At 49.6% G+C, this 18,935-nt stretch overlaps 1 protein-coding gene across 3 annotated transcripts in view; it reads left to right on the top strand.

Annotated features, from left to right (window-relative positions):
- The first annotated feature begins 9,573 nt into the window (after positions 1–9,573).
- The window catches only part of ephb1 (EPH receptor B1), a 148,044-nt gene continuing 138,682 nt past the window's right edge, over positions 9,574–18,935 (top strand). For all 3 annotated transcript variants that reach the window (XM_030115515.1, XM_030115513.1, XM_030115514.1), the window contains exon 1: positions 9,574–9,818. In XM_030115515.1, coding sequence (XP_029971375.1) covers positions 9,758–9,818 — 61 coding nt within the window. In that variant the 5' untranslated portion in view covers positions 9,574–9,757. The remainder of the gene's footprint in view (positions 9,819–18,935) is intronic.

Raw genomic sequence — 18,935 nt, 5'->3', positions numbered from 1 at the left:
GGCTATAAAGTCATTAAATACTAATTTACGGGGATTATTATTACTCTCATCTGGACGTTTCTTTCCCTTTCCCCAATTTTCTTCAGGGGTCTAGAAGAGAAAAGTATTCACAATATTATTGGTGCATAGTGGAGCATCAAATGTGTTTTCAAATATAGTCTGATAATATCATGTCAGGAGTCAAGAGTTGGTATGGTGCCTTCAGGGTCCAGGAATCCCCATCCTTCTTAAAGAACTCCTGCATCCTCAGTCCATCATCCAGCAGATGTTTTGGTGGTGGTGCCAGCAGAAAAACAAGTGGTTATTAAATTTGCTCTGGAAAAGCAAAGTTGTTCAACTACCAAATGTGCAGTGCTGAATAGAATGTAGATGTTGAGCATAATATGCTGTATTTGCCCAATATAGTAATAAACATAAAGTCAAATTATTTGATGCCATTGCAGTGCATCCTTAAACCACCAGAAGCAGAAAGCTACAACCCAGATGACTTTACTTGGTTTTACACTACTCGTCAGCACCAAATGAAATCATAGAAAGTTACGCTACACTGCCGCGCCCAGACTACTCTCTGCTTTATTTCAGCTTCTAATTTTGTCAGTTAATCTCATGCAAAAAGCATATCCTGTAGGGTCTCTGAGTCCTGTAAGTTTCAGATGAGTCATCTTGTAAAGAAGCCCCTCATTGCTGTCAGGTGTTGCAACTGAAACATGCAGAATGGAGACCCTCCAGGAGCAGAGACCCTCCAGGAGCAGAGACCCTCCAGGAGCAGAAGTTGATGCCTCTGTTGTGTGAGCAGGTTTGAAGCGTGAGAAGGGTTGGCCCTGCCTGCAGCCCCTCAGTCCACCACAGGGGGGCGCTGTGGCCTCAGCTCAGCAGGATGCTGGGAACCATCGGGGCTTCATCAGAGCTTCCCTGTGCTGTGCTCATTAAAGAACACACACACACACACACACACACACACACACACACACACACACACACACACACACACACACACACACACACACACACACACCAGTACATATCTAAGAGAAATGGTGTCTTTCAACACAGCTTGGCATAAATCCCAGCGACACTTCATGAATCCAGCAGACATTTGAGCAAACCCCTGAGACTCAGACCACATTCTGACCTGGAACATCCCATAATAACCTGCTGGCAGCTGATCTGTGAGCAGGAACCTCATGTGTAACCGGTCATGTCACGGTGAAGAGAAGCAAACGCTGAAAACATGAGAAACAGTAAGGATTAAAAAAAAGTCTGAGTCTGGGGCTCAGTGTCATAACAGAGTGAGTTCAGTCAGCCATCATCACCTGAACACCAGGACACAGAGAGACAGAGGAATGAGCCCCCACCCCACCCCACCCAGCCTGAGCCCTCTCAGTCTTTCTTCCACTGATTCCTTCCTGTTATTTATTATTAAGCTGAAGTCAGAACTCATCATGTGCTATGCTGTTTGCTGTATTGTCTCAAGGCTGCTGAGTAATATTCAGTAAAATTCAATAAAGCATAAGAAACTTTTACACTATATCTGCACAGTAGGACGACGATGCGCGCGAGCAGCAGTGCACTGCTCAAGCTGCCTTTTCACTTTATTTAAAGCATTTGACTATAATGAAGTTTGACGGGTTTTTTTGCATGAGCAGATGCTCCGCACTTTATAAAATCTTATCAGGATTAGTACGGAAGTGGGATGATGGCTTTGGGCCTCCGGTTTATTTTGGAGCCTCATTATTTATATCGCAGAGTGTTGTGATGAACAGCTTACACTGCGCAGAGAGCTGCTTTGTTAGCTCTGATCTGTTTAGTTTGGTTTAACATGAGATGTTTTCGCGTGGCGTTGCATCGATGTCTTCAATCTGTCCTTGCCTGTGTGTGAAATTCACATCCTTCTGGATATGCCGTACGATCACACACACACACACACACACACACACACACACACACACACACACACACGTATGTAAATGGGATGGATCATCCATCATGGCATCATTGAGCTGAGGATGGGGAATCGGGTTTTAATGAGAAGTCATTGACTGGGAGCTGGTGATGGGAGTCTGCTTGTGATTGGACGAGGGACTCGAAGGTAGATGGGCAGAGCGGCAGTGGTCGTGGTCGTGGTCGTGGTGTGGGTAAAAACCAAGACTGTGAAATGAAGGGCGAACACAGTGATACAGTCAGGGAGCTGGAAATTGAACTGCTAATTGCTTTTCTCACTCGTGCTCAGAGCTTCTCAGCACACTGCAGAAAATGCTGATGAATGGCGAGCGCTGGTCAACAGTCGGAGCTGAGCGACGGAGTGTGTTTTCTCTGTGAGTTACTGTAAAATCCTTCCACATACACACCTTTCCCCAGTAGAGCATGGTATGACATTTAGGATTTGACACAGACTTGGAGCCTGTGTGTGTGTGTGTGTGTGTGTGTGTGTGTGTGTGTGTCCTGGTGAGCCTGCAACACGCCGATAATGCTCTGAGCTTCACCTGGCAGCCATGATTATTGATCTGCTGATGCATGCTGGGAGAAAAGATTGCTTTCAAAGGTCAGTGGTAATATTAGAAGGTCAGTGTGTTCATCTGATGCTTGCATGTGTTTCTCCCTGTTATATACATATGTGCATACGCTAAATCTCTCCGAGCCACTGATGGAGTGTGTTTTTGGCCCCTGACCAGGTATAATTGAAGACATTTAGTCGTCTGAGCAGGAAGCACCGAGCGGCGGCGCTTTGACATTTGTGTTTGTGTGTGTTTCGTCCCTTTCCTGTCACAGATGCATAATCACATTTGATAACAGCGAGGACAGCTGTGTCTGTTTGTTGAACACAGAATATGTACACAAATACCCCAGAAATACCACTGCATTTAGCAAGTCAGAGTAAAGTAGGAGGGAATTGTCATTTTCAATTTTTGGACCGCCTGGAGCAGCATGAAGCCACACACTGGCAGAAGAGGAAAAACAAAATCACAACAATACGCTCAAAAATGGCAAACTTCAATCACAAAATACAACAGTCTGCTGGCAGAGCAATTAATAACAGAAGCCTGCGCAAGATCTCAATGGAAAACAACAGAATTTCAATTAAATAGCAGCGGTCACACATAATGGAATTAATGCAGGGGTAAAGAGACGCTGAGGATTCATGGAAGGAGACATTTTTTTCCTGTATTAAAATTCAGAGGCGAACAGTGGAGTGGTGGCGAGCATGCTGACTTCACAGCTGCAAGAAGCAAGACAGATTGGATTCCAGGCTTAATGCTTTCTGTGTGTTCTCCTCGTGCATTTCTACATTTTTCCGTCCATCCATTGTCTACACTGAGACTGAGAGGAGGAGGCTCTCTGCAGAGTCACCTGATCTCACCCCGATCTGGATTCAGAGGTTTCTGAAGATGGACGGATGTTCTTTCTGGAGATGTTCTCTGCACGTCCTGCAGCTACGAGGCTTTTAATATTAGAACGATGTCTTATGGGGGCTTGAGTCATTAAATCCTGACGGGGATGAGTCGGGACCGCCGGCGATCTTCTGCTGCTTCCAGGTTTGACACATCTTGTTTGTGAGCAGTCATTATTTGAATGAGTGTTGTCCTTCTTCCACTTCAGCCGGTCTCATCTTGTCCTCTGACCCCAGGCGTCTTCGCACACATTCAGAGCTGCCTCGCTCAGACAGCTGCCACTCACTGCACGTTTTCTCTTTCCAGGCCTCTCTCTGTGAAAACTCCCCGGGGGTGTCGCTGTGAGAGAATCCCAGTCCATCAGCAGTATTTGAAATATTCACACCTGCCTGTCTGGAAACAACAATGTCACCTCAATCTTGACTTGGCTTTTTCACCTTTTTTTTTTTTTCTTTTTTTTCTGAATGACCTGATGCTCAGTTTGAACTCCAGCAGAGGAGATTAGTTTGCGGTCATAAAGCAGTGAGGGGCTGAATGGAGGGCAACAAGTGGAAGGAATTGACTAGTATAACACACTTTCATCACCTTCCAGCAGTTTCAAAGTGCTGTTAGTGACTGCTCACATGGCAGGACATCCCACTGCACCACCTGAGCCTCAGCTGAGCTGGTGGCTGCCGGGGGTAAGGTGAGCGTGCTCGTTCAAATGTTCGTGTTCAGCTTGTTGTTAAAGGATGTTACGATGAGGAGTTTCACAGTGAGGAAGAGACTGATGAAGGTGATGTTTACGTTGAGGGAAACATTTTAGCGTTGTGATATGAAGGCGGCAGCTCTGATTGTTACATCTGCTCCAACAGCTTTTCAAGTGTCCAGAAGACGCGCCTGGTGAGCGCCGTCCGTCTGGCTGAAGGGCTGCACTCTGTATTCCAATGCATGAGTGGAGTTTGACTCGGCGAGGTTTGGAGGGTGGAGGGGTCGTCCTCTGACAGGGGATCCGTGTACGGCGGGCAGAGGGCAGATTGATTTGACCTCTGCTTTTCTCCACGCTCTCCACCAGCAGATGTTTATCCCATTTAGCGTGACAGACTCTGGGATGAGCGCTGGTGTGTGTCCACACACGGCTTTTGACAAAGCGCCGGCCCTGGCTGTGGCAGACCGAGGTTGATAGATTGTAGTGAAGTATCTGTCACAGGCCAGAGGGGGGTGGAGGGGGTGGAGGGGGACGGAGGGCTGCATTTTGATAGTGTCCCCGGGAGACAAACAACTTGGTGAAAATGAACGGGACAGACTGTCACAGGAAGCTGACATGAAGGGATGAGCTGTCATCCCAGTTTTGTTTCTCCTCATTAACAAGTCCACCTCCTAAATGTTGCTTTTGTAGCCGGGAAGCTGTTGGAGGCTCTGCGGCGGAGGAGCCCATGATAACATGCTCAGCGATACAGAAAACAATTTACCGCGTGTCAAATGTTGTTGTTGTCACGGCGCCTCTTCTGAAGGAGGTGCCAAAGGTTGGCGCATAAATTGAAAGGTGTGTTCTGTGAGAGGAGGCTGAGGCCGCTCGGTTAATAGGAAAGTTTCTTAAAAGCTGCGCAAGAAACAAAGTAGGTGAGCGCCTGCACAACCCCATTAACCTCATGTGTGATTAGAGATCTCTAATCACAGGCTAATGGAGGCGTCCTAATCACCGCGGCCATCAAGCAAATCAATTCATCAGTCATTTGTTTTAGGGTCTGTTCCAGCTTCCTCTTTTTACTGGCTCTCTGATTTCTTCTTTGTAAAAGTGACGGAGTGGAGCTGAGTCCGGCTCTGCTGGAATACTGTACACCTCCTCTTCAAATGCATCCGTCCGTTTCCTGCTGGGTCTCAGTCTTCATTTCATTTACAACCTTTGAACACAGCCATCTGTTCGAAACAAGCCAAATAAACAGCTTCACCTTTGATTTCACCAAATACTTACCATGATTATCATGATTAAAAGAAATATGCTGATGATAAACCTATACATTAACACGTTCATTTTTATTACTTTAAAAACAAGAGTGTCACAACAGCAGGAGTCTTTATCTAAACGTCTATCTGATGGAAAGAAGCACAAGAAAAGCTGCTTTTTTTATGAAAATGGCACAAGCAGTTCAGTAGGAGGAAGGACTGCACATTCTCCCTGGGTGTGTGTACTCTGAGCTTCTCCCACAGTCTAAAAAGCTTTTTTTGAGGTCAGTTGGTGATGAATGTCCAGCGTGTGTGAGTGTGTGTGTCCTGTGGTGGACTGCTCACCTGGACCTCCGGCACCCTCGGACCTTGAACTGCATCAAATGAGACAGAATTTGGTCGGATCAAGACGAGGAAATCTGGAATTCCATCTTGAATTACTGCTTGGTGTTTAACATAACATGCATGAATCCGTCCTTCAGGCGGAGCCACAGTGCTGGAAGCAACACAGCAAGTTGTCGTAGCTGGTTGTTCCTCAGCTTTCAGCCTCCTCTGTTCTCTTCAGTCCGGTAGTAATGGAGTATCTTACCTCCCTGTGGTGTTGTAGCAGCTTTCTGTGGTCAAACAGAGTCCTCTAGTGGTCACAGATGGCATCTGCTGCCATGCACCCCTACAGACAATCCAGAGTGAGCAGTTAGAAGCCGTTATGGACAATACGATGAGAAGCTGGAAAAAAACCCACAGGGAGAACATGCAGACTCTTCTCATTGTGTTTGGAGAGTGCAAACCACTTCACCACTGTGCCTGCAGCCGGGAATGCTGGGGCAGCTGTCAGACCATCAGCAGGACGAGGAGGCGTCATTCACACACCCTGGATGATGTTTTCATTTGCTCCACGCTGCGCAGAATCCCCTCCATGTGTTCATGGGATTTATCACCAATCAGCTCCACTTATTAATCAAACTGTGGTAATTAAAAACAAATAACTCTGCAAGTCTGCGTGGAAGATATGCACACACTCCCAGACAGAAACAACGGCAGCTAATAAATCTCCTCTGCATGTGTGCACATGCACTTTTACATGTGTTTGCCTGGATTTGCATGTCTGCGGAGGTTTGGCGTCGGAGGAGGCGGTGAACGTCTTGGAGGTGAGAGTTCCTCAGAGAGCGGGGAACAGGTGCCATGGCGTTTGGCGTCATTGGCAGAAATGAGGAAGCTGGGCTGAGCGTCCTTGTGTGACCTCCTGCTGGAGACTTCTTCTCTTCTCAAGACTCAGAAAACTTTCTTTCCAAGCAGCACATTCAACTTTTTTTTTTTTTTTAAAAAGTCTAGCTGAATGTGACTGGTAGATACAATTTTAGTCTTTATTTTCATTTTGCAGTGTAACTCTAAGGGTTTTTATTGTGCCTTTGTAATGCAGCCTATCGAAATATTTTAGGAAAACCAAAAACTGCTCTCGTATCTGAAGCGCTGAGCCAGTTTGACCCCGTCGTCCCCAGAGCTGTGACCCAGAAAGCGTGAGCCAGAGCGGACGCTCTGTGAGGGGAGCGGCGGGCCGGGGCCATCGGTATGCAGCCCGGCCAGCGCAGACCCTCGAAGATGGATGAAGCTAAAAGCCAGCCTAATAACCAGTCGGCGCCCTCAGGGTGGGAGCGGCACTCCACTGCTTTGTCACCTGAGTCCCTGCACTGTCTCCATATTGACTTAGGCATTTCATTTTCACACATTCATATTCATCACCAGACAAGGCTTCCCGGGTCCCGCTGTTTCTGCTAAATATTTCTATTTTCTCCATGTCTGCTTCTGCTTTTCTCGTTCTCCACCATTATAATCAACCACCTTGCTGTTTCTTGCCTGCCTACTTGTCACCAACTATACATTTCTTTGCAGCCCTGTGCCACAAATCTAAATAATGAGTGTGTGTGTGAGTGAACATGTCTGTGGAGTGCATTGCTTTTTCATCCTGAAAGGTTCTGCCTGGCTGTGTACCCCCTGCTTCTCTCTGTTGTTCCTCACGTTGTCGTCACCGTTCGAAACAAGCTTCACACCACTTTGTATTTCTTGTCTGACTACATGGAAAAAAACACAACTGCAACTTCTTCTTGTTTTTTTTTTTTTTTCTTTCTCCCTGAAGAGCCAAACGAGTCGGGAAACAGGACACAGAGACAGGAGATGTAAAGGTCATGGCACATCGGTCACGGACAGTTAGAAGCTGCCTGAGTGTTTACTGGACAAAAGCTCAATAAACTTTGGGTCAGCTCGCCGAGCCATCGTCTAACCAGGCACAGGTCACAGCGCAACAACTCTTTATTTTGTCATAAATGTGATCTGGAAAGTAAAGAGGCGTCTGCTCCGCTGCCAGACTGCGGCGCAGAGCGGAGTCGTGCGGAGGGGGAAGGAGAGGCTCTCTCCTCGCCGTGTTTGGGATCCGGCTCGGGCTCTTCAGCTCAAGTAGCGAGTGCTTGTGAGGCTTTGTGTGGATCATTATCAGAGTGCTGTGTGGGTGAGCGGCTGCACACATGTTTGTGTTATTGCGTGTGCGTGTTTGTCTGCGTGTGCATTGTGAGGGAGGATGTGTTGCACTGGCAGAGCTATTGTCCCCGCGCCCCTCGTGCTCTTCCTTCCTTCCTCCTCCCCAGGGCGTGGACGGCAAACCGGGACAGACTCCTGCTGGATGTGGAGATGACCCGCGGAGGCGTGTAGGTGACGGTGGCTGGCCCGCTGAAAAACAAGGCCAGGTAGCGCCCACCAAGCGGCCGGCGCCGGGGGGCGTGCGGCGCCGGGCCGTGCCACGCCGCGCCACACGACAGTGCCACTCCTCACCACAACATTAAAATGACAAATGCCCCCGTCAAGCGCTTCCCAGGTTAGCAACCGCAGCCCGGTGCTCCAGAAGCCCAGCGCCTGCCCCACTTCACCCCACTTCATCAGCCAGCCTCTGCCACAACTAGAACAACCATCTGCTAATCTGTCTTTCGGACAGGAGTTCAGATTAGTGAAAGTTGAAATTAAAGCCTAAACAGGCCAAAAGTAAACATAGTGAAAACGATTCAGCTTTCGGAAAAATAGCTGTAAAAAACTGGACCACAATGTATAATTCTGAGCTCTGAACAGCATCAAGGGACATGACGCACAGTGGTTTGGGTCTCTGTGTTTGTTCACCTGTCAGTCAGGTGGGATTCAGCCCTAAAGTGGATACATTCAATATAACAAGACCAAAACTGCAGATGAAGAGAATATAGAGATGGACACAGTCCTGGCTGACGCTGGTCATTCAGTGCAAAACACCAGGGAGAGGTCAAGAGGACGCGGAGACCGGGACCCGGGGCGAGACCGGGACTGGGATTGACTGGAACCAGGACCGGGTTCAGGGCTCCTCAGGCTGCAGGTGGACAGTTCGGTCCCAGATCTTCCCCTCCAGGGACTCACAGGGTCCATATCTAGCAGGACAGGTGTATGGTCGTGGGCTCCAGGGCGGTCTGGCGAGGCAGACCCAGGTCCTCTGTGTCCCTGCAGGGAAAAGCCCATTGTGAGCACCATCTGTTGCAGCACATGCCCACACAAAAGAGGAGGAGGAGGAGGAGGAGGAGGAGGAGGAGGAGGGGGGCTGATGTGCAGCGCCTGTTTAATATCATTAGGAGATGCAGCTGAATTTGTCTGGGCTATTAAAGAACATTTTCATTGCAAATGGCTTTAATGGGTTTTGCACTTGCGTGAGCTTAAAGGCAGTGAAGGTGTCAGACCGCGGACCGGAGCCTCGAGGCGTACAGGCAGTTCAGAGGGAAGGAGGAGGCACGGAGGCACGGAGGCAACACACCGGAGGAGCTCAGATCTGCTGGGACACCGGGAGAGACTCTGCTTTTCAGTCTGGGAAACTTGATAGAGCTCTTCTGAACCGGAGAGAATAGGGCCGCGGAGCAGACGGTGCCACCGTTTGGACCTCCTCCCGGTGGGCGCGCGCCGGGCCTCACTCGGCCCCTCGTGCAGTAGCGGCTTCAGCCCGTCTGGGGGCGTTATTCCCCTTCAGTGCGGCGGACGCCGCTTCAACTAGGTCAAGGAAAAGTTTTGTGTTTTGACAATGTGGGGTGGGCGGAGCGGCGGGACGGCGATTGGTCGCTGAGTTTCATCTCCCGGCCGGTGATTGGCCCCGGTCCTCTAATGGGACCGTGAGCGAGCCGTGTCGGGTCTCCCGCACCTCCTCCTCCTCCTCCTCCTCCTCCTCCTCCTCCTGCTCCCCCATCCTGCTCCTCCTCGCACCCCTCGGCCTCTACACTTCACTCTTCCCATGCGCCGATTGTCACACATTGTTTACTACGGCTTGAGATGTGAGTCACCGCAGAGCGATCTGCCGGAGTGCCGCTCGGAACACTGAGGGATTCTGCGTGACGCGCGCCGTGCGTCTTGGTTATTTGGGGACAGGCTGTGGAGACTACCCTTCTGCCATGACAGTGGATTTGTTTGCGCTCCTCGGCGTGCTGGTCGTCACATGCTCTGCGATGGAAGGTAAATAGATCGGGGATGCTGGGTCCGCCGGCCGGCCGGCTGCGCTGCGCTCCGCGCGCCGCGCAGCGCCGCGCCGCGCCGCGCCTCTGGCACGCACGGATGTCACACACGTGGATCGCGGCGCTTTGGTTTGGTTATCCCTGTGTTATCCTCTCACTGTCACTGATCTCTCCAGCTCTCCTGAAAAGCTGTCCTTTCTGTGATTTAACAGGTGCCAACTTTGCACTGTCGCCGTTTATTCGTACGTTTTCCTCACTAAATAGTGTTTTTTTCCGTTCGGTGCATGATTGGAGAAGTGTGCCATTCTAGATCATCGTGATCCCTGAAGCCATTTATTATTTTAACCTCTGTGGGACACGTTGGAAGGATTTCCCGTCACGATTTCCTCTGCATTAAATGGTTTGTTACTCCTCAGACCGTCAGTCTGCAGCATCTTTGAGACACTGAGATTCTGAAGTGCGCTGATGGGCTGTGCTAAATGTTCCAGTTTTACTATTGAAGATCCAGCCCTCTCTTCCACTGCTGGGAACACTTGTGTGCCTCTCCTCCTTTTGTCAGTCCGTCCCTGCATCTCTTCTCCTCATCCATCTCCATCCCTGTTTTTTTTCCTCCTTTGTCTGCATCTCTTCTCCCCCCTTTCTTGTCTCTCATCTCTGTCATCTGGACAAGTTGTGCCACTACTACAGTAGCTAATATCTCCTCAGTTAGGCGTGTTTTTCATTTCCGCCGTGGGCCCCGGGGACCAGAGCCTCCGATGTGAGCTGCTGGTGTCATATTGAAGGGGACCTGTTATTGTGTTGAATGGTGGCTCTCCCACTCCCGCAAAACATGCACAGCGACACCCCGGCCTCGCTCTGGATGTCTGAATCCACTCCCACCAGAGTCAACTGGAAGCACAATTAAAATGCTTTCTTTTTCTTCACATGCGTGTTTCCTCTTTAATCATTTACGGCTCTGCTGCTGGACTGCTCCCAGCGCTGGCGGTGCTCTATAATTCAGTGGTGGCTTTCTTGTTTGTGCTCATCTGAACACAGTTGATAATACCAAGCCCCAGCTCAAATTACTACCTCTGCCAGGATGGATTTTTTTTAAATGTTTATACCTGCAAAATGACAGCAGAAGTCTAATTTCAGAGCGGAAATAAGTAAGATGAGAGTGAGAGGGAAGTTCAGATTTCCTCCCAGGGTTTTGGTGTTTTCTACCTTTAAAATGTGTGATAAGAACAGAGCAGATGTGCAGAGAGATGGCCCCGGCGTCGCCCAATAACGCCGATCAGGCACATTTCCCTGTTTGTGCTGCTAATTGAAAGGAGTTTGCCCCATGGGAAGGTTAAATCTTCGCTGGACTGACTCCAATCTGCTGCTTTGCTTCATTTTTCTCTGCTGTGTTTGAGACACTGGGAGCCGCTGACCAGATGACGGCAGCTCGTCCTGTCGCTGCAATCTGATTAGGGCTGATAAGCACAGACACCAGTGCAAACACATATGTCTGGGTGTCTGCAGAGGTCGGTGCCCCCCCACCCTGAGTGGCTCAATCCCAGTCGCACACACACACATTTTTAAAGCCGCTGCTTGGGAGCGGGGGCACCTCTGGCCATATGGACGCAGAGTTGTGATGGACTGACTGGTCTGTCTGACCTGCTCACTCTCATATGTTCACATGGAGCTCCTCACTGCAGTGGAAAGCAGGAGGAGGAAACACACACTCATCCTGGAACCACATTCTGTGTCTCAGTGTGTGTTTCTGGCAGTGTGTATTTCCGACTGTGTGTTTCTGATAGTGTGTGTGTGTGTGTGTGTGTGTGTGTGTGTGTGTGTGTGTGTGTGTGTGTGTGCACCAGGTCCAGTTTATTGCGTGCAGTGAACAGTGACTGATGTGTATCCAGGCTCATCGTCGCTTCACACGCTGTGGTGCAGACGTAGAAGCAGAGGCGTTGTGTGTCGGTCGTTGTGTGTCGGTCGTTGTGTGTCGGTCGTTGTGTGTCGGTCGGTGTGTGTCGGTCGGTGTGTGTCGGTCGGTGTGTGTCGGCAGGAGGCCGGTCAGCCGAAGCCCAGCAGAGAGGAGAGTGAACTCAGGGGTTTGCATGGCCAGCGCAGTGCTCTGCTTCGTCCCGGTCTGTCTGGCTCTGCAGGCCTCTGTTTCTTCCAGTTTCTTCACTAATCTTCTCATTCCACTCTTGTCTCCCTCCTCACTTCCTCGGCCCTCCGTGTCTGTGCGGACGGCTCCCGCCAGCGGCGGCAGTAATTCCCCCCCACGTTCGGAGCCATTGCTTATTTCTGTTTGCCCTTAAAGCAATTAGGCCGAGATAAGCCCGCTCATTTAGCAGCGCAGAGCTGGATGGTGGAGCAGGAGCGGATAGACAGCAACGGAGGGAGATAATAAAGATGAAGGCAGCAGAAGGGGGGGAGGTCAGGGAGATCCAGAAAAGATACAGTATGCCTGTTTTACAAATGAGCAGTGTGAGGCAGAACACGGCCCGGGAAGCGAGGAACACCGCCGCCAAAGCCGCGCTACACCGCTGCAAAGCGGCGGCGGCATTCAGCACGGGGATGATAAGAAAATGTTAGTAACGTGCTCCAAGCGGTCCCTCGGGACGGCGAGCAGAGCGCCTGCGTCACGCCGTGGCGACGCTCCGTCCTCAGGACGGCGAGCAGAGCGCCTGCGTCACGCCGTGGCGACGCTCCGTCCTCGGGACGGCGAGCAGAGCGCCTGCGTCACGCCGTGGCGACGCTCCGTCCTCAGGACGGCGAGCAGAGGCTGGAAGCTTCCTGAACGCACGCGGACAACAGATGATTGTTATGGAGCTCAGTACATTAATCTGCGTTAGCGAGGCACATCGATCACGCAGGTCAGAGTTTTTCAGCCTGTCTCAGCAATCTGCTGCCCTGCTGAAGTGCCCTTGAGCAAGACAGTGACTCAGCTGGCCGGCGCGGTCCTGTGGCCGACCTGTTGCTCTGACCTCTCAGCGCAGAGCCCTCTGGGGTTCGTGCTGCTTTTCTAATCAGAGCAGCGAGGCTATAGAAAAAGAGAGAAAGTTTTGGGAATATTTTGACTTCACTGATAAAAGCCACAAAAGTCGCGACACTTTGCTAATTTCATCTTCGCTTTCCGGTCATGCTGTTTGGACGAGGCGTTCCGCTGGACACCAGCCTGTAGCAGGAGTCCTGCAGAGTCACTGATGGGCGTGGATGCAGGACTGCCCCTTTCCTCTGAGCTCTTCTTTAAGCGGGTTTTTCAGAAGGATAAATCAAAGTGTGAGTGTAATGCAGTGTGTGCTGGCTGTCGGGGGCGGCACCGCTGACCTGGGACCGCCTGAAGTACCGCTCCATTTTTCACTTGTTTGGTACCAGCCCTGTGTGTGTTGTACTCCGGGGTTCCTGCGGTGCTGCCGTGCCGCTGAATCCATTATGGGTGACAGGTGCAGCAGACGTGGTCTCATCCAGTAATGGAGGCTTCGCCTGCTCTGCCGCCGCCTGCATTGTTACTCTTCTTCAACGGGACGGCTACATGCATGCAGCCCGCGGCGTGTGTACGACATTAACACCAAAATGTTTTTTCCCTTTTTTTTTCCACATTTTGCAATATCTTGTATATTGCATATTTTGTCTTTGAATATGGTCGCAGGCTTCTCTCCCTCTCTCTCTCTCTCTCTCACACACACACAGAGCCTCTCTCACAGCTCACCTTACTCCAGAGACATCTGAGCCTTGGGAAGGCCAGATGGTGGATGCAGGTTGGGAGCTTATGCATGTGCACATTTCTGTGTACGTCTCAGTGGGAGGCGGCAGTGTGGAGGCACGGGGGAGAAGAAGCAGGAGGACAGCAGTTTGTGCTGTACTGTGTGTGTGTGTGTGTGTGTGTGTGTGTTATGGACTCGTGGGTATCTTCCTCTCTTTACCACCACGTCTTTAAGTGTCTTCTGCACATTCCTGAGTCCAGAGATTGAGTGTGGCGATGCTATCTGCGGTGTGGGGCTGCAGCCGCCTCGCTGGGTGCCTGGCCCGTATCAGGGCAGGTGGCCGGGTGTGGGACGAACGGCTGAGGCCTTATCCGTCCGTCCAATCACAGGGTAAACAGACCCACTGCATCAGCAACGTACCGAACACACCAGAGTGCAGAGACGCTCGTGACACAGCTCAACCTCAAACTGTGAGTCATCTGTTTGCTGGTAAAGCACACACACACAGACACACACACACACACACACACACACACACACACACACACACACAGCACCGGGGCTCGATGTGCTCAGATAACCGTCCGAGCCACACCTCGTGGAAAATGGCGATGTTTGTAATTGATTGGCCGCAGTGACCCTGTGGTGGTGTGAAAAGTGGGCTTTTTCTGTCCCGGAGGCGTTTCTCCCTCTCCATTATCACCTGTCCTGAAGATTGGGTGACGGTTGTTCAGTCAGCAGGAAAGAGGAGCCTCTTCGATATTTGTCGGGTTGAGGGGAGAGAAGAAAAGGAATTGATTATCCTGTCGTATTTCCCGCTGTTCACGCAGCCCGAGCTCTCCGGGCCTCCATCCTCACTGCAGCGCTCCGTCCCGTGGCCCTTTAAGCCCCCAGTCCTTTCCCCTCCAGCTCCACTGGACTTCCTGACTGATTCCTCTGGCCGGCCAGATTGTTCTTTTTAATTAAATTCAGCGGCGGTTGAGGGTCCGTCCTCGCCTGTCTCTGCCTTCCTGTTCCGAGCCGTGCTGAAAGACAATAATCAGTCGTCTCTTTCAACTTCCCTCTTCTCCGCCTCACCTGCTTCTGCGCCTCCGGACTGTTTTGGTGGAAGCAGATGTATTTATGGAGAGTGATGGAGTTTACCACGAGGAGCAAAAGTGAAATATGAGCCTCTGCTGCTGAAGATGAAATAGGTGCTGCATTGACTGGAGGAGGAAGAGGGTAAAAAGACCGTTGGGGTTTTAGGCTCGTGAACAAAGAGCTTCATTTATGATTGTTATAATGGGATCTGTTTCTTAACCGAGCCCAGAATACTTTAATGTGACTTTCAAGCCTGAAGGCGAGGAGCTTACGGGCTACCAGGCAGGCGGGACACGGCGCAAGAAAGCAGGTATTGTGGCGCTGCGTGTTTGTGACTTCCAAAGCGTGGGAAACTTCTTTAAGTCTACAATCGAACTGATAAGAATATCAATTTAGCTCGCTGCGCACGCTTGATAAGAGCGCGCCGTGTTTATTTAGCAAATCCCTCGCCTCGCAAACTTAAATGTGCAATATATGAAGTTGCTTCTGTGCAGGGGGAAAAAAACAGAAGTTGCAGTACATTTTGCATTTAAAGTGAATTAGCAGCCCAGAGGATGCCGCGTCTCCAGCGCTCCGAGGAATTAAAGGCACAACGTTAATAGGGCTGAAATTACGGACGGTGGTGGAAGCTGCTTCTCTTCTGATTAAATAAAAGCCGGCTCCTCCACAGGCTGTTTCTCATAGGGACTGACACACACACACACACACACACACACACACACACACACGCACAGTGACGCTTTGATGTGTAGAAAGGAAATGAGCAGAGACTGAGAGCTGGGGGCCCGGGCCTCAGGCCTGTCCCATTATTAATGAGTGAGTGCCAGCGCCTCCCTCAGGTTCAGGACATGTGGACATATTTCACCACCCCCTGCCCTTCTCCTCACCATAAATGTAATCTCTTATTAAACATTGGTTTCTTGGCAAGAGAGTGGCAGAGCTGTGCTTTCATATGTGTGTGTGTGTGTGTGTGTGTGTGTGTGTGTGTGTGCGTGTTAGAATGAGAAATGAAAAGGTGTGGTGGAGGAGAATGAAGTGGCGCTCCAGCGCCGGGGAGGGAGGAGGCCAGCCGAGTCCTGTGCCCGGCTGCCCTGCTCTGCCCACCGCTCCGTCTGGATAAGAAGACAGCCTTCCTGGATGTAATTAACTATTGATTTGAAGCACAGAGGGTAATGATGAATGAGCGGACGCTAGCGGGGGCCTGGTCGGCTCGCCTTTTCCTGAAAAGAGCCAAAGTCTGCGTGGCTTTCAGGTTCATCTGCATGTTTTCAGAGGAGGACGTTCAGGAAAAACAACCATTTAATGTGAAGCCGTGAAAATAATCGGTCATTCGGCTTCCACGGTGTCACCGATCAGCTCACATCACAAGGTGTCATCAGGCGAGTGACGACACGCCGCACTCATTGAACAGTTGCTTTTTCACAGGCCGCTTCTGATTTTTGATTGATTTGATTTGATTTATTTATTTCATTCATTTAAATAAAACAAAAAGTGAATGCAACATACTTGCATCTGCTTACTTCAGCACAGATATGAATGAAAAGGTACAGAAAGAAGCAAAAGCTTATAATATCTGCCCCTTGTCAATTCAGAGTCCTTTAAACTTCTGATGTGCGCGCTGCATACAATACATAACAAAGAAACAAGTTGTCATCATACAACTCAAATTTTAAAGATGTCCTACATGGCGTCTTTGTATCTATCCATCAGAATTAGTTTCACACTCTTTTTAAAACAATGGATGGATTTTGAGGTTTTGATTTCACACTCAAGGCTGTTCCATAGATTTACACCGTGGACTGAGATACACCTTTCCTTTGGTTTAGTTCTAAACTTAGGTTTACAAAAAAAATCAGATCCTCTTAAATTATACTTACTTTCTCTCTTTTTGAATCTATTTTGCAGGTTTTCTGGTAATGTTTTCTGGGTCACGACCCACCAGTTTAGCATCACCGGTCTAACGCAGCGGTTTAGAGCCTGAGCCCTCAGGCTTCATTGGTCATTTTACTCAATATTATTCAACTTTTTACACATATTGGATATCAGGATCCATAGAAAAGATCGGATAATCACATTCAATACACGATTGTAATCAGACACGGCAACGGATGAAGCTGTTACACTGATTTACAGTTCTAACTGGTCACTGTTGCACACTGTGGAAAACAAAGTTCAGAGTTTCTGCCTTTAAAACTCAGAATTCTGACCGTTCATTAACTTCAGTGGTCGGGATGGATGGTTGAAGCTAGTAAACACGCTTCGAGCTAACAGGCATGTGAGCGTCCCACATCCTGGGTCTGCACGTGTCCCTGTTCCTGCATGTCTCCACCTCCGTCCAGCAGTGCACGAGTCGGTTCCCCCCAGGCGGCCATGCTGCTGACTTTAAATCACAACTCTGAGAAGAAAGTCCAGAACATTTCAGTCTGGAGTCCTGCTCCTGATCCTGCTGCCGTGCACGCTGCTGCCGTGCACGCTGCTCCCGTGCACGCTGCTCCCGTGCACTTGGACCCCTCTGCTGCTCTCCCGGGGAAACCTGCAGCACTTTGAACACCACGGCTTTGTAGATTCTCAGGTGGCACCTTTACATTTTGTGTTCCAGCTTCTAGAAGAAGAGCACGGTCATGTGACAGCAGCACTCTCAGCTCACGGCCAGAGGACCCCGGTTTGATCCTGGGGGCTCTTCTGCATTCAGTGGGCTGGTTTGTCCAGATTCTCCGGTTCCCTCAGTAATAACTCCAGAATTTAAAGTGTCTGTTGCTGTTATTTGTGTTGCTCCAGCATCCTCGGTGCATAAATGTGAGGACTACACCATTCATTATGCCTAGTTTTGATTAGTAAACTGCACAAAAAGCTGCAAAAAAAAAAAAAAAAACCCTCATCCTTATGTGATTATCTACAGTTTTCAAATGTTTTTTTGCTACTTCAGTAATATAATAACCAGCATATAATGTATTATTCAATAATAACAGGCATATATTTTCCTTGCTCTAATTATTGAAATAATTAGAGCTTGTGATTTGTATTTAATAAGTGAAATGTTCCGTTTTATTTGTTGCAGCAAGTCTGTGACTGTTGTGCTAACAGTTAGCACATCAGTGGATTTACCCATAGCAGGTAGCATCAAGCTATTGGAAATTTTTCCAGAATGTGTGTTTATTTACTGTGTCTCAAGGTGTCCTGTTCTATACGGAAAGCATAATTCAGCCTTTCCATGACGGCACAGTGGCTGAACACGGCCCTGACCCTCCAGCTGGGCCTTGTGTAGTGTTAGCATTAGCTGCTTTTCCTGTGGTGACACAGCCATGAAGAGCTGAAAGGACATTTCCCGTGTCAAGATGTGGATTCCCCTCCTTGATCTGGTTCTTCTGCAGCCTCGTGGACCGTTGCTCTGCTTGGAAATGTGCGACAGGATAAAGACGAAGGCTCATTTGTGCGAGAGAGCAGTGGTGAAGAGGGACGGGCCTGGATCTGCTGGTCCTGCTGACCCTGAAGCACATCCAGGCCCTACAGAGGGTCTTCTGCATGTGTCTCCGTGAGAGGACGTCTCCCTGTGGGGGCTGCACTCAGCCCTTCATCAAGGATGAAGGATGTGGAGGAGAATCGTTGTAATTGAGTGTATTTGCTGCTACTGGCAGCATGTTTGCTGCTGTATTCATGAAGTATGTCTTGATTTAACTAGTTAGCATAGCAGGCTCAGTCACCCCCCCCTCGTCCCAGACCTCCTCTGTATTGAGGCTCAGTGAGCAGTGTCAAATTCATGCCCCTCTCCAATTGTTCCCTTCCTCCTCATCCTTATTCGTATGAAGTCTGTCCCTTCCCGAGGCCGGCCATTTAAAGCGGCGTGTCTTTGATGTGAGCTTCACACACTGTTAGACACCCACTCAGCAGATTGACACTGATGTCTGGGCGGATCGAGCCAGCCCCGTTCTGAGAGCCGGGGAAATGAACTGCTCCGCTATACTGTACTCACACACATATGGCCAGCACTCGCCGGCCTCTTTTTAAATAAAGCAAAGTGGAATCTGACCCGATCTGAGCGAACAGATGTGCTGGTTTTTCTCCACCCTGGCTGTGCTGCACTCAGCTGATGACATGTCAAGATGACAAACGCTCCCACTAAACCAAGCTGAACCTAATTGTACAGTGGCTTTTTCTGCTCTTTCACTTCTGTGCCACATCAGTTTTAGAGCAGGTTCACTTAATATCACAAGATACATCCTTGACATGTAAGTGATGAGATGTTATTTATGCAGGAAACACAAAGCCAGCCTCGGTTTTAATCAGAAATTCTCCATCTGAATGCCGCAGCAGCAAACCTCTCTTCTGCAGTGAATGACAAATAATTTGCAAAATCAAAA

The sequence above is a fragment of the Salarias fasciatus genome, chromosome 18 (assembly GCF_902148845.1).
Source record: "Salarias fasciatus chromosome 18, fSalaFa1.1, whole genome shotgun sequence".
NCBI classification, from domain to species: domain Eukaryota; kingdom Metazoa; phylum Chordata; class Actinopteri; order Blenniiformes; family Blenniidae; genus Salarias; species Salarias fasciatus.
The sequence above is the reverse complement of the archived record's forward strand: the minus strand, read 5'-3'. Positions and strand labels throughout refer to the sequence as shown.